Here is a 14,332-nt window from a genome sequence, read left to right as displayed (position 1 = left end):
GATTCGAAAGACCCCCTTCCATCATTTGCCTCAAACAATAACTTCAGTCCTTTGTGAGGTAAATTCTGTCCACCTACCCCACTGCTCCTGTCCTACCCACAAACCACTTCAGTATCACACCATTCAAAATCAATTTACGTGTGTGCTTAAATAGTATCAATAGCAATTAGAGAGGAAAATCCTGATTTCATCCTCAGATCCGGTTAATTGTTGCAACATTGATCTAATCTAATTTGACTTCTCTCTCCAAATTAAAGCCACATTACAGGAGGAGGGATTGAGGGCAAATCCCCCCCGACAATAAATTTAATATTGAATACAATTGAAAAAATGGAAGTTGTCACAGGATCCATACCAAAAACATTTTTTTCCTTTTTTTCTCTTCCTGGGAGTAATTAAAAGATGCTTTTCTTGACTAATGATCCCCCTGTTTAGAAATGGGAAGTCGATACTCCTTCAGCAGCAGTCCACTTCAATTTGTCACAATGCTCCAGAAGTTTGAACGGCAGTTCTCAGGGCTGCTGATAATTGCAGCAATGAATTACAAGCTTTCTAAAACTGACCTAATCAGAGGCCCATGGACAACAACCAGAAATCCAGCTGTTCACATTTTCTTCCTAATTCACAAATTCTGCCATGTTTCCCCCTGCCCCTCCTCTCTTTATCATGTTTCCCTGCTTACCAGTAGCTCACATTTCTTCCTTGTCTCATCTTTTTAAGTCAACTGTCCTCAATCCAAACTTCAGCTTGTACAGACCAGACAGTCACCTGAAGGAAGTAAGGGTACCAGTTTTGTCTGATACCCAGAACACTGTGGTAAGTCATTCAAATGGGGAAGGGGGGAATATATCAGCTGTTTGTCAAGTCTGTGGGCTCAAGGGAGGTGAATGGTGAGAAAAAAAGACTGCGTTTTTCAGCCGCAGGAAAGGGGAAGCCTCCTGTGAGTAGCCCTGGTGCGGTGTCTCTGACATAGGTGAAACAGGTGCCACAAGCAGAGGTGATATTAGCTTCGGGGAAACCCGCAAGTCCCTATGATGAGTATGAGCCTGCGGGGGTGACCAGTTGCCAGGAGTGACCATAAGGGTGGCTGCATTAGCATCGGTACTGTTGCTGTGTGCAGGAATGGGACGCACTGTGCCTGAGATGTCCGGCATGCTGACAGTGCTCACCATTGGAGCAGCCTGTGGCAGTGGCAGAGGTCTCATTGGACAGCTTTCTCTCCTCTTTTGTGCTCTCTGCAGTGAAGTTCTCTGACACTTTTTTGCTGCTTCCAGAAGCTTCATGGACCTTGTGAGTGTTCTTGTTGGGGAGCCTGTTGCTGAACATTCCCCTTGTCCCACATCAGTGGCTCACTGAACAGACTTCTCCGCTGGGGGAGTTTCAGTCTCAGGTCCCTGCGTCCTCATGCCACAGACTTCATTTGGCACAATGGGCACATTTTGGGGGGACATGCCTAGTGGACACACTGGCTGCGTCCGTCTGAAAAGGGTATAGCATGTGCCACCCAGAGGGATACTGCTGCAAAAATCTCCATGAGAAGGCACAGAAATGCACCAATGCATAGTGTGGAGTACCCATGAGGACATCACTCAATGAAGAACCAGCCTTGCCACTGGCATGCCAAGTGAGTTTGATGGCCCAGGTTCCTCAAGTCTTGAGTGAGAGGTGAGAGACTGCGAAGAAGCTTGAGCTACAGGCTACGGAAAGTCCACAGAAGTTAGCAGAGTTTACTTAGAACTAACAATGAGATACCAACAGATACTACTCAGGCCTGAATGGTAGTGCCCTACTTCCAGGTCCAAACATAACTTCCTTAAACACAAATAGGTTAAGGAACACTTTCTCTAGAGGCTGGCATGTTTGTGTGGATTAATTATATAGTTGTAAGTATTAGTGACCATTAGTTCATCCTCATCTTTGGTATTTCTGTCCTAACTGGTTGCTTCCATGTTCTTTGTGATGGAATTGGATAAGTCTGAACAAAGCCATAAACTTGGATGGCTTTCCCTACCAACCTGCTCTAACATTTCCAGGTATGTTTTAGTTCACCCACCTATCTAGGAAAAGTCTCAAACATGTGTAAGTCAACTTGCCTTAGTTTTAACACACAGGGTGTGACCTATAGGTTCCTTGCATTCCTGCCAAAATATTCTAATACAAATAAACCCATTATAACAACAAGGAACAATCTTACAATATAACAAATGATTAAACTCATAAGAAAAGGTATATAAGCAAGCAAGGTAGCAAGCAAATAGGCTAATCTATAGGTTGCACACTGCTGTCCCATTTAGTTCCACAGTCATGAGCTGACACCCCAGAAAACCCTGTCTCTAGAACAAATGAGTTTTACAAATATATAAAAAGTTCCTTTTGTGTTAGGAGTGGCATTGTCAGCCACAGTCCTCATCTCTTACTTCTCCCCTGCCAATCTACTTCCCATTTGTTTTCTAAATGAAACCCGGGACATAGAATCATATAATTCTAGGGCTGGAAGGGACCTCAGGAGGTCATCTAGTCCAGGCCCTTGAGTAAAGCAGGATCAATCCCAACTAAATCATCCCAGCCAGGACTATGTCAAGCCGGGACTTAAAAACCGCTAGAGATGGACTTTCCACCACCTCTTTTGGTAACGCATTCCAGGGCTTCACCACCCTCCTAGTGAAATAGTTTATCGTGAAATGTTACCATGAAGGGTGAAAAACAATACTTAGCCCTCTGATTCTTTCCTACTGTTTGTTCCCAGTCATACTCTCTTAGCATGTGTCTGCAGGTCTTGCTTGGAGGCTGGTGTGTGTATGTGGCAAGCAAGAGGTGGTGCAGGACAGTGATTGGAGTGGGAAATATGAGAAATTACACAAATCTGGGAGAGAGAGGGAGCCAGTGGGATGCGGGAGGAGGCAACACTGGTTGGGCTTGAAACATGAGTGACCATGTTGGGGTGGAAGTTGAGCAGGTAAGCGTAGGAGGCTGAGGAAGCAGGGAGGCGCCAGTGATTCCAACCCTCTTTCTCCAAGGAAGTTTCTATGGCTCACCAGGATGGAAAGCCACGAAGCTGTGGGAATATGCATTGCTGGCTTTTCATAGGCCAGCCAGCAGACTTCAGGTTCTGAATGGCCGTTGAGTTGTGTGAAGGACCAGTCAGCCTTACTCCGAGGAGGGGAGCTCACGAGCACTTCTGCTATGATTCAGAGCAGACTGAGCTCCCTTCTTCAACCCCAGACCACAGCTTTGTACGACATCATGCCAGTGGTTTTGCTTTTTCTCTCACTCTCCAAGCCACAGGATAAAGATACCAAGCAACTATACTCACTACATTCAGTTCTCTATCTATATTTCTGCACAGACCTCCAGCCCTATTACTGATCATATGCCCCATCACAGCACCTTTTCCTGAAGGCTCCACATCCACAGCAGAGTGTCCGACCGCTGGCTTTCTTTTGCGAAACTCATTTCAGAAGAACAAAACTACTAGGTGAATAATTTGTTGAATTTAAAATTCTAGCACCTACCTTATGTCCAAGCAATGGTGAGTAAACATTATGGTTAGTTTATGCCAGACACCCAATTAAATGCCACAGAACAGGACTTTGAAAATAGAATGTTTAAAAAGTGTTTCTTTTGCAAAAGTTTTTCAATGTTTTATTAAAGCCCACCAAAATGCAAATGAACTTGATGAGGAGTTGTTCCAAATTTTGATAAAAATCATTCATTAAGGTATGGACAAGAAAGAAGTTAGTCTTGCTTTAAGCTACAATTTCAGCATAACCTTAACTATGCTCTTGCTATCAGTGCTTATGTTATAAATATTCACATACACACAGCCAGAAATGAGCATTTATAAATGTGCATAAAATCACTGTGTTCAAAAGCATTTACTTTTTAAAAGGGTAATCAAGTTATCAATAATTAAGTTATTGACAATTTAAAATAAATTCTAAGCACAGAATATAAAAAGAAAATGCCATCATCCAACAAAGCCTTAATTCAAACATTGTCAGAGACACGAATTATTTGACTTCAACACCAGTGTTCTCCTTCATCTGAGCTCTGTTTTGTAGCATGGGTTTACAAAGACACTTTCATTTATTATGTCTAGTCATGCAGCAATCTTTAAAAATATTGCAAATTGACATATTGAATGTAGTCTCTCTTTAATATTCAGATTCAATACACATTTCCAATGCCTTATTAAAAAGTGACAGTTAAAATGTCTTCAGTTTACAGTTTTTAGATACTGCTGCTGATTAAATCACTAGTTTATATTAGATCTAGTTTAGTTTGTGAAATTCTTAATTTTATCTGTGTAACAAATATATGCACATATATATAGGGTACACAGGCTCTGTGCATATGAACTTCATGAATATATCTGAGTGTGCACATATTTACATGGACAGTTATGTATATAAATAGACTGATGAATACACTGCCTTCATTCTCTAAGATGAACCAAAGGTGGCACCACAAATTCATTTTTCAGTGCTAACTAAATAATGCAATAAGATATGGTTGATTTTATTACAGTCAACAGAACAAATAATTTATCTTCTGTAGTAAGAGGCCCAGATATAGATTTAGTTATCGTTTCAACAAATCTGGCCTTGGAGAGAATAAAGTCCAGAAATGAAGCATATGTATTTTAAAAAAAAATGCAAAGTACCCTTTTGTTTTATTCTTTTACATCCAAGAGGCAAACACTGAGAAGAAGTGCTAAATCTACATCATCATATCTGATACCTGGGGACTGAACGGTGCTCAGATGCAGTTAGCTTTATGTGCTAGCGCTCTGGAGTGTCGTACTGTGACAAATGCAACACCTACTTCCGAAGGCAACTTAAAAGTCTGAACTGTCTGGGCATGGTAGTGCATGCGCCTCCTCATGGCTGAAATTTGCTCTACTGATATAGAGACTTTCCCAAAGCCAGTATTTCTTAATTCTTCAGTGTGAATATAAGCTCCTCCATTTAACTCCCATCACAGTTAACTTATTTTTCAAAATCATTTAAACTTTTTGCTAAGCTATTTGCCCCTCATAATAGGAATGCAATATAAAACAACTTTAGTTTTCTTTTAGGATAACAAACCACAGCGAGAGGATCTTCTCTATGCTGACGTAGGATTGTAGATAAAATATTGTATTAATTATGGAAAACACACACACTTACCGAACAGATTGACTCTTTTACATACATAGCATAAGGAAATTAAGCAGTCTAATTCTGAACAGAACTCTCAAAATAATAATCATGTAGAGCCCCAAGAATTCAGTTAAGTTTAAAGGATGACAGCAATTTGCTAGGCTAGCTTATTACTGTTGAAAGCACATTGCTAATTACAGTAAAGTATTCAGAAGGTCAGACTTATTGGTTCATCAAAAGATAAACACTCAATATAGTTTAATGAAAATGAAGGAAAAGAAGTCCAGGAGGCTGAAATTTCCCACTGTTCCAAGATTTTTAAATTGCTGAGGCAGCCTTGGAAAGTACAAAAGGTCCCATGTTCATTCAATGTTTAGCACTTTCTGGGGAGATTTTGTTTTCCCGACATATGTGAAACCTGTACATCAAAAAGCATTGCCTGAAATTTGACTTGCAGAAGTCCACATATAGTAAAAAGGGCTGAGACCTAGCATGCTCCCCTTGAAGTCAGTAGCCTTAAAAAAATCAGAACACAAATTTAGATGCCTAAATATGCATTTATGTGCCTGTGATTCTCATTTTTAAAAAAGTCACAACAACAATTCTGACATAGAGACGCTTGTACACATTTGTTCAAAGGAATAAATTAACATACCTCGTGGAGTCTGAAGAGGGTTTCATATGTCCTTGGCTACTCTCCTCCCAGACGCTGTTTGCTAACTCGTTCCCAATGGATGACATCACCTTGATGAGTTCTATAGGCCAATCATCCAGGTCAAGTGACCGGACACGTGACAAGTGGGTGCCAAGGTTCCGGTGTATACCTGAGCATTCGATACACATGAGAGCTCCCAGATTCAGACTGGCCCAGTCAGGATCTACAGAAAGGGGACACACAAGCAATCACCAAAAAATACCAAAACTCCTTGTGACCCATTCTAAACATTTCTGAGAGCTGAAGAACTTGCGGATAATTTTGGCTGGGAGTAGCAAGAGGAGTAATATTCAGGTCTCTTGGTCTCACAGTATGGTTAGCAACCTGACAGGAAGTGGAGGCAAAAGATTGTTTCTAGCTCTGCCCCTCCTCATGTGCCACGTCCCACAAATTCTAAATGAGTTCACAGGAAATAGTGGTGGTTTCAAAGAAAGGCATATCCAACACTCCAAGGCCACTTCTGCACATGTCCTTAATGAGCAGCCCAGAAAATGCTAATGAGGCTTGGATGTAAATTTCCCATGCCTCATTAGCACATGACCACATGATTTGGAGTCCAGAAGAAGCTCTTCCAGAGTCCAAAAGAGCCCAAATAACAAAGCAATGACAAACCTGGCAAAAGGCAGGAAATTCAGTAATTTCCCAAGATGTTTCAGTTTTGTCACTATGTTACATTATTTAAATATAAGTTGTCCGCATCCTTCTTGTGCAAACATTCATTTAAATATGTGAAATGAAGCACGTCCAACATAGTATATTTTGCAGGTGCTTTTTTGGATATCAGATGATGTACGCCTTTCTTTGCACAGGAGACTTTATGGAGATCTGAAGAGCTAGTATGATATCACAATATCAAGCAAGAAAAACCTTGTTCAAAGGGGAGGAGATTTTATTCAAAATATGAAAAGTTTAACACTGGTCAGAAAATGAAATTTTTTCCACCCATGTAGAAAATTTCAATTTCAATAAGAATTTTCTGCATCAGAAACTGATTTTTTTTCCTGCAAATAAAAGCTGCCAAAACTTGAACATATTTCTTGGTTTTCGGCCAAAAATTCAAACATTTTCAAGGAAGGAAGACACTTCCCATAAAAATTGGACTAAACACCAATTTTGCATTAAAAAACCTGAACATGTTTTGAACAACCCCAATAAAGTATTTTAAAAATTAACTCAAATAGAAGAACAGAACTCCTCGTTAACAGTTCATAATTATTCCTAGTCCCTTGACTAAGTGTTGAGAAAGCTCAGTACAAAGCTCAGATTTTCAATGAGTCCTGTGAAAATCAGACAGATGAGACAAGTAAATCCTCTGATGCACTCTTTGTACATATTACCAGACCTACAGAAAGTACAAATTATTTCCATTCCCTTTCCCCCCAGTCATCTCTAAAAGGCAACGTTCATTTCACAAATAGTTCATTGGGGGACTTGTGTGGCATTGAAAACTAGCTGAAAAGATTTAAAAAGTAATTGTTTAAGGTCTAAATTAGTAACAGAATGTGTGGTAAGTTACAGTTTGCAAACAACTGCAACTTGGAATAAAATTCCAGTGCTTAACCACCTTAGTAGCGAGGGTGACATGTATCAGAATAAATTGCCCAGGGATGTTGGAGATTTTTAACAGCATGTTAGATACACATCTGTCAGGGATGGTCTAGGTACTTGGACCAGTCATGAGTGCAGGGTGCTGGACGTGATGACCTCATGAGGTTCCCTCCAGCTCTAGTATTCTGTGAAAATCTCCTTCACTGACATGGCAAAGCCCAAGTTCGGGTTCGGTGTTTCTCCACCAACACTGATGACACCCGAAGGGGAAACTGCAGCTCCCTACTTGGTTGCAGGACTTTTGATACTCAGAAGTGAGAGTATATAAAATTTCTTTTCTCACTACATGAGGAAGCAGAGTGGGAATGTGGATTTATATAGGCAATCACCTCAAAAAAACCAAAGCTCTTCAGATGCGTTTGCAGTGGAAGACTATCAAGTAGTAGTACCTTATAAAGGAGGTTGTTTTGAGGATTATTTTTGTGAATAATGGTGGAAAAAAGCTGAAGAGAATCCTAAATATCAGCATTATATATTTCTGTGACATAGTCATCCCTCAAGCATGTGGTAAAATTTACTGGAGGCATAACAGAACATGGCTCAGCATCCTCAATGTTTTGGAAGAAGTTCACAGAAAGACTTACTCTCAGTCTCAACTATTTAGAGATGCTTTCTGAGTACAGGTGAACTTTCCTTAGATCTATCCCCACAAGCTACAGACTGTACCAAACATAGGCAAATATGTGTACTACCAATGTACTCTTTCATTACCTAAACAATGTAATCTAGCCTCCCTTAAGAGTATGTCAGATTTACAAAAAAACTACTAGCAAGTTTGTAGAGTGTTGTAAATGAACATATGACACCATCGCACGCCTTGATTCAGCAAAGCACTTAAATATGAGTTTAACCCTAAGTGAAGTAAATGAGTTGTAAGTTTTACTATGTAAAGTCCTCAGTGAAGAATTTACAGTATTTTCTTATGAAACACTACGAGTCAGTCCTCAGAGGTCTTGTATTTCTTGTACTTTGCTTTGTAGGAGCAATTGCCAGCAAAAATGTCTTCAGGCTCAGGGGGAAAGGAGAACATTCTGTGAGAAACTCAAAGAGTGGCTTCATCAGATTTACCTGCACAAAAATTAAAAAGAGAGACAGCTCAAGAATGAGATAGCTCATGGTTAGAAAATATTTAGCTTAGTCTTCTCAGCGATCTTTTAAAACTTGCACATGCCAGGAATGCAGAGCTTGCTGTTGGATTCCTGATGGAAGGAGATTTAGACTGTCTTTGAGCATTGTTAAGTTCATCCTCCCCACCCTTTGTTGAAGAAAGATTTATCTTTTTCCATGGACAATGGTAGTGACAGCAAAGTGGAGTACCAAATTAATACAATCAAGAAATCACTACAAACCTTTTCAGAATGGTATCCAGATCTCAACAACTAGAAAATATGGCCATGTATGAAGATTACAAATCTGACATAAGTAGATGTAGAGAGACTTAAGAATGAGATGTGTGAGGTCGTGGAAACGATCCCCAGAAAACTAAGGCTGTTGACCTCAGTTACCAACAGGAAAAGAAAGACCTAGAACTGAAGAGAGAGCAGATCTACATTAACAGGGAAGATGAAATTAAAGTATGCAACTCCAGCTTTGTTAATTATGAGACACCCTCAACTTCCCTTAGTCCTTGCGAGGAGCAGGAGTACTGGCACCAATGGGAGAACCCTCTGAGCTTGATTTAATATGTCCCTACCAAATGTGCTAAATCAAACTCTGAAAGATCAACTACAGAAATGTTGATCTTCCACTTAGTGAAGATGTTCCCGAAATAATCAAGCCATTCCTCAAAACCAAGTTTTTCAAGCTTCAAACAAAACTGTCTGATTCTTTTGATTCTATGGGAAAAAAATAAGAGTGGAACAAATGTAATCAACAACAAAGTTCTCTTCAGAACAATTGTTCTCACATAAATTTAAAGGCAGACCTCGGGAACTGATTTGTAAATGATATGCAATTCATCATGTGAGGGCTATAATATACAAAGTAGGGCAGAGAACAGCTTTCTTTTTTAATTTAACATGGCAGAAGTGCCACTGACATCCACACCTCCAGCATGCTACAGAAAACTGAATATTTCTTGTGTAATTTCATGCGATGTGTTGCAAAAAATGTTCACTGCTGACACACGGTGAAAAACTTATCAAGTAGTGCTTGGTAACTGACAATACACTTGCTGTCTGTCTCAGAAAGTAACAATCAAAAAGATTTTTTGCATGAACATGGTCCACTCCCTGTTGATACAAGGAATAATGCTGGCGTTGGAGTATTATAAATCTTCTCAAAATCATGTGTATGGACACAGTTGCTTCTCATCTCTTTTTTTTTTTTTTGGATAAAGCAAGACAACACCAAAATGAGACAGATGTCTCTTACGGTTCAAGCAGAGCTATCTTTATTGGACGAGCCATTCTTCCCTTTTGTTTTTCTTCCAGTATGACAAACAGCAATTGTGACATCTGTAAAACTACTGATATTCCAAATTAAAAGATTCAGCACCTGCATAAGTAGTTCTGAAAACTTTGGAAATCCACAAGATATAGTGGTGCTAAAAATACTTTTGCATGAAAGGAAGGAGATCCTCTGAGTCATCATCCCAGCCAAGAAGAGCCTCCTTCTCTTTACAGCCTGATTGGTCATCATCTAGCAAAGGGCTGAGGGGAGAAAGCTTTTTTGTTTCTGTGTCGTGTAAGTCTCTTGGGAGAAGAGCTCTCTCTCTCTGAACACTTGTTTGATGAAGGACCTTGATACAGTGGTTCCCAGCAAGTTCACCAAGGTCACTGAGCGTAAGATGACTTTAGGCCAGAGGAAGAATTCTTCAATGAAGAAGCCTCACAGACAGAGGGAAGAAGGAGACAGAAAAAAAGAAGACATCTTCTCAGTGGGGAATCATGCTTTGAAGTTACTCCCCCTCTCCTCTATTCATACAAATGAACTCATTACAAAGCACTCATCTGACTAGCTTGCAAGTACCAAATATATTGATACTACAACCGTGGTTCCTGTCAGGTCCAAAACATATAGTATCAAGATATTAACTACACCTTTGGATTAGATGATTTGTCATGTGCTGAACTGGTACCACATCTATTCTCTTTTCTCCATAATGATCTTGGAGACCCTAGGCTCACTGGACCCATGGCTCTTGGGAGCTTTTCTGAAGCTGCCAAACATTGACTCAGATCTATCTTTTAAGGCCCGTTTCAGACTTTTCATGGAAAGATCCAAACCACACTGGGGCTTAGACTCAGCTGGGTTTCCCTCAGCCACACAGTAGTCTAACTGGTTCCCCCAGAAGGAAGTCAAAGCAAGGATTCTAAATCCGTTCATACCTTGTAGGAGAAGGCAACACAAGCTGTGCACTGCCACAATAGCAATTACTCTGGTCTGGCAAGGACCTGTAAGTCTTGCAAAGATGCAGTGTTTTAGCAAACTTGAAAAACACCTTTTCAAAATACAAGTTTCACATTTATTTGTCCCTCCCAAAGAACTTCTGAGCTAAGCTGTGGAGTACACTAATAACTGTCTGGTTGAACCGTAGCAGCAGGGGCTAAGCGAGAACCTGTGAAGGTATTATATACACCTTTCTAGCCTGTTCTGGGTAAATGGGCTGAGGTTCAATCCTATAACATAAAAGACAGGAGCAGAAAAACAGAATTTCACAATCTAGTTTACTGACACACCACCATACTTTGCAAAAGCAAAATGCATATTTAAGGCAGTTCTATAGCAGTCTCAAAAATGAGCCATTTTAATGTATATTTTATGCATTTCACTGGAGCTCTACCAGTCCCTGAGTAACTTACTGTTGATACCACAATGACAGGAAAGATGCTTTAATAAACAATTGTTTTAGTCTGTGATAGAATATATCTTAAGACACACACATATAGTTTATCATATACATTCTTCTTTGTAGGAAGAATACAATACAAAGTACCAGAGAAAAATTCCAGGAAAATTTTCATCAAAGATCTGTGCAGAACATGTCAAGGCACTGCCTTGATGGTATCTGAATTAGGGTCCCAGAGCTCTAGTACTCAATGTCCAAGCCAACTAGGATAACACTACAGAACCAGAATGCTCAGCTCCTCGGAGATGGAGCAACTAGCACTGCTCTTCACCCAGCCTCAACAACCTATAGATTTCAGTGCAAGTAACATCAAACTTTCCTTACTTGCAAGAGTGGATTGGCATGAACTGGGCTCTCTGACAGGGCAACAGACCTTACTGAATTCTACTCACATTTTAAAAAAAGTAAAACATTTCTGGATGTGACGCAAAATAACAGGGACATTTAAATGTCCTCTTTACAAACTGTCTTTCTCCATTTGAAATGCCTAGTAGTCTTTTGACTCACCCACCCCATCCAAACCATGTGAGGAAGATGCAAGTTGATGGGATAGGGTTATGGTTGATTACTGAGGCCATTTTTATTGTTCATTATATGGATAGTGAATAAAGTGTGTGTATGGATAGTGAATAAAGTGTGTGTAAACTGTTGCATTTCTGTATGCATTATTTTAAGTCTAAGTAGTATGGTAAAATAATTTAAATATATAACTACACAGACAAATATATAAAACAATGGGTATATAAAATATGAGTTAAGATAAAAGCACAAAAAAGCAACAATCACTATATTTTCATTTTTAATCCTTGTACAATTAAAATAAATGAGTACAATCTTCACATTTTGAAAAAAATAAGAATTTTCAAAGACCCTTTCATCCAACTTTTCCAACTGGTTGCCTGTACCTTGCACGTTTAATTTTAGCCCTCAGCTATTTTTACAGTTGACTTTCAAACCGCTAGAAGAATAGGTAACAGAGGGGTAAGACAAGCACCTCTGAAGTTAAAATGGTAAATCCTTTGCTGTTAGTCCATCTATTTAAAAAGAATTCAAAATACAAAAACCACAAAAATATAAAATCAATTTTGTACCTCTTCACTACTAGCAACATGTTTTATTTTTCTTTGTAATATGAAAAAAGAAGAGTGTTCAGGCAAATCTTTACACACCTAACAACACTGCTAGGACAACATAGTTTTTTCCTTATTGGAGGACAAAGGTAGTTACTTATTTTGAAATAAGAAACAAAATCATTTTTTCTTCAAGTTCAAAAGACAAAATGTACAAACTCATGTTTAATGTAATGGATGAAATATGGGGCTTATTATAACACAGCATGTATTAATAACAAATTAATGTAGAATAAACCTGACTAATCAGCCTTCATAATGAACACCAAGCTTACAAATGGATGTGGAATATAATACCAAGAGGGCAAGGATGAGAAGAGGTGTTCACATAACCCTGGACCAAAGAGAATGTGTAAGCTTTATAAAGCCAAGGGTAACAGTTCTTCTACACAAATGGTTGTACTCACCTTGTGCCTCACAGTCCACACAGTGAGAATTGCCTCTGATGTTTCTTATCGACTGGAGGGCCATGGCCTCATTCTGACTTGTCAGTCGCGACTGTGGATAATATTTAAAGAAACAAACACACAAGCAATAAGAACCCAGATGAAAAGGTTTAAACAACACCATTGTCAGGCACGTGAAAAGAAAAAAAAATGTTCAGAGCAGGGTAGCAGGATTGAATGAATAAGATCAGGGAATTTGACATCTTTAGTTTGCTTCTCAAAGAACTGATCCTTTGGCATCTTTAAGTATTGCAGCTCAGTGTTCAACAAGCACAGCTACCCGTTTTCATCCATAATTCTGAGAGCTCAACCTTTATTTAAGCTCCCTGCACAGAACACAGGAAGTCTGTGCATTTATAAGATATTGGTCTTTATGGACCTTGACCAACAGTGGGACTGCACAGAGCAAAGCAGAGCTGAAAAATGAAGCACCCCATGCATGATCACATGTAAGATGCTTTTTGGAGATAACTTATATATCATTATTTATACAACCCATATTGTTTACTGATATGTATACTTGTGCAAGTGAAGACTAAAAGGATGACTTGCAAAGTAAACTGAACTGAAAGTCTTATTATCAAAAGGTCAGATTTATTAAGATGGCTGCAATGGATGTTTTTGTCTACCATGGCCTGCCCACAAGCTCTATTTTGACTTGGAGAGACAACTGCATATGTAGAAGTAGTCAGCCTCTATATCAGCTAAAACTTGCAATCACTCCTAGGCAAAAAGTGCTAATTCAGGAAATTATTGCCACTGATATAAATGAGAGATGAACTGGGTCTTATATATGGCTATTAGCCAAGATCAACAGGAATGGCATCCCTCGCCTCTGTTTGTCATGCCAACAGTGCATGGATCACTTGATGATTACCTGTTTCCTTTATTTCATCTAGGGAACCTGGCATTGGCTGTTGTGAGAAGCTAGGACTCTGCACTAGATGGATGTTCGGTCTGATCCAGTGGGACCGATGTTATGTAGTTTCAGATGCATACTGTTGAGCGTGTGTGCGCGCGCACGCGCACACACACACACACACACACACACAGAATCTTGGCACTACCTATTGAATTTCATATACTACTTAAACCCCTCGTTCCAGAGGTGAATGATAAAAACTTCTCCCAAAAAACCTGCTATAAAACCTCCCCACTTTGAAGTGGTTTCTTTTCTTTTCTTTTTTTTTTTTTTGTTAAAGACTCTTGCCTTATATAACTAAAATATAATTCTCTCTTCAGTTTTTGTTATGTTAAATATTCAAACCAGCATTCTATACCTCCTATTATAGTAACATTTTGTATCAGTGTTTGCAGTCTAATTTCCATTACCATCTTGTTGTAATGTGTGTTATGGAGTATGTGACTTGAAGACGGGCCACAGAGAAATAAATGGGCAGTGATTTTTCTCCACCTGAGATATAAAAAGTCAGTTTTAAAAA

The 14,332-nt window shown here is 39.3% G+C and overlaps 1 protein-coding gene across 6 annotated transcripts in view; it reads right to left on the bottom strand.

Moving 5' to 3' along the window:
* AGAP1 (ArfGAP with GTPase domain, ankyrin repeat and PH domain 1) overlaps positions 1-14,332 on the bottom strand; it is a 507,914-nt gene that overhangs the window by 44,714 nt on the left and 448,868 nt on the right. For all 6 annotated transcript variants that reach the window (XM_075000598.1, XM_075000599.1, XM_075000597.1 and 3 more), the window contains 2 exons: positions 12,852-12,942; positions 5,797-6,019 (listed from right to left, as the gene is read on the bottom strand). In XM_075000598.1, coding sequence (XP_074856699.1) covers positions 5,797-6,019; positions 12,852-12,942 — 314 coding nt within the window. The remainder of the gene's footprint in view (positions 1-5,796; positions 6,020-12,851; positions 12,943-14,332) is intronic.

This window comes from Carettochelys insculpta, chromosome 8 (assembly GCF_033958435.1).
Source record: "Carettochelys insculpta isolate YL-2023 chromosome 8, ASM3395843v1, whole genome shotgun sequence".
NCBI classification, from domain to species: Eukaryota; Metazoa; Chordata; order Testudines; family Carettochelyidae; genus Carettochelys; species Carettochelys insculpta.
The sequence above is the reverse complement of the archived record's forward strand: the minus strand, read 5'-3'. Positions and strand labels throughout refer to the sequence as shown.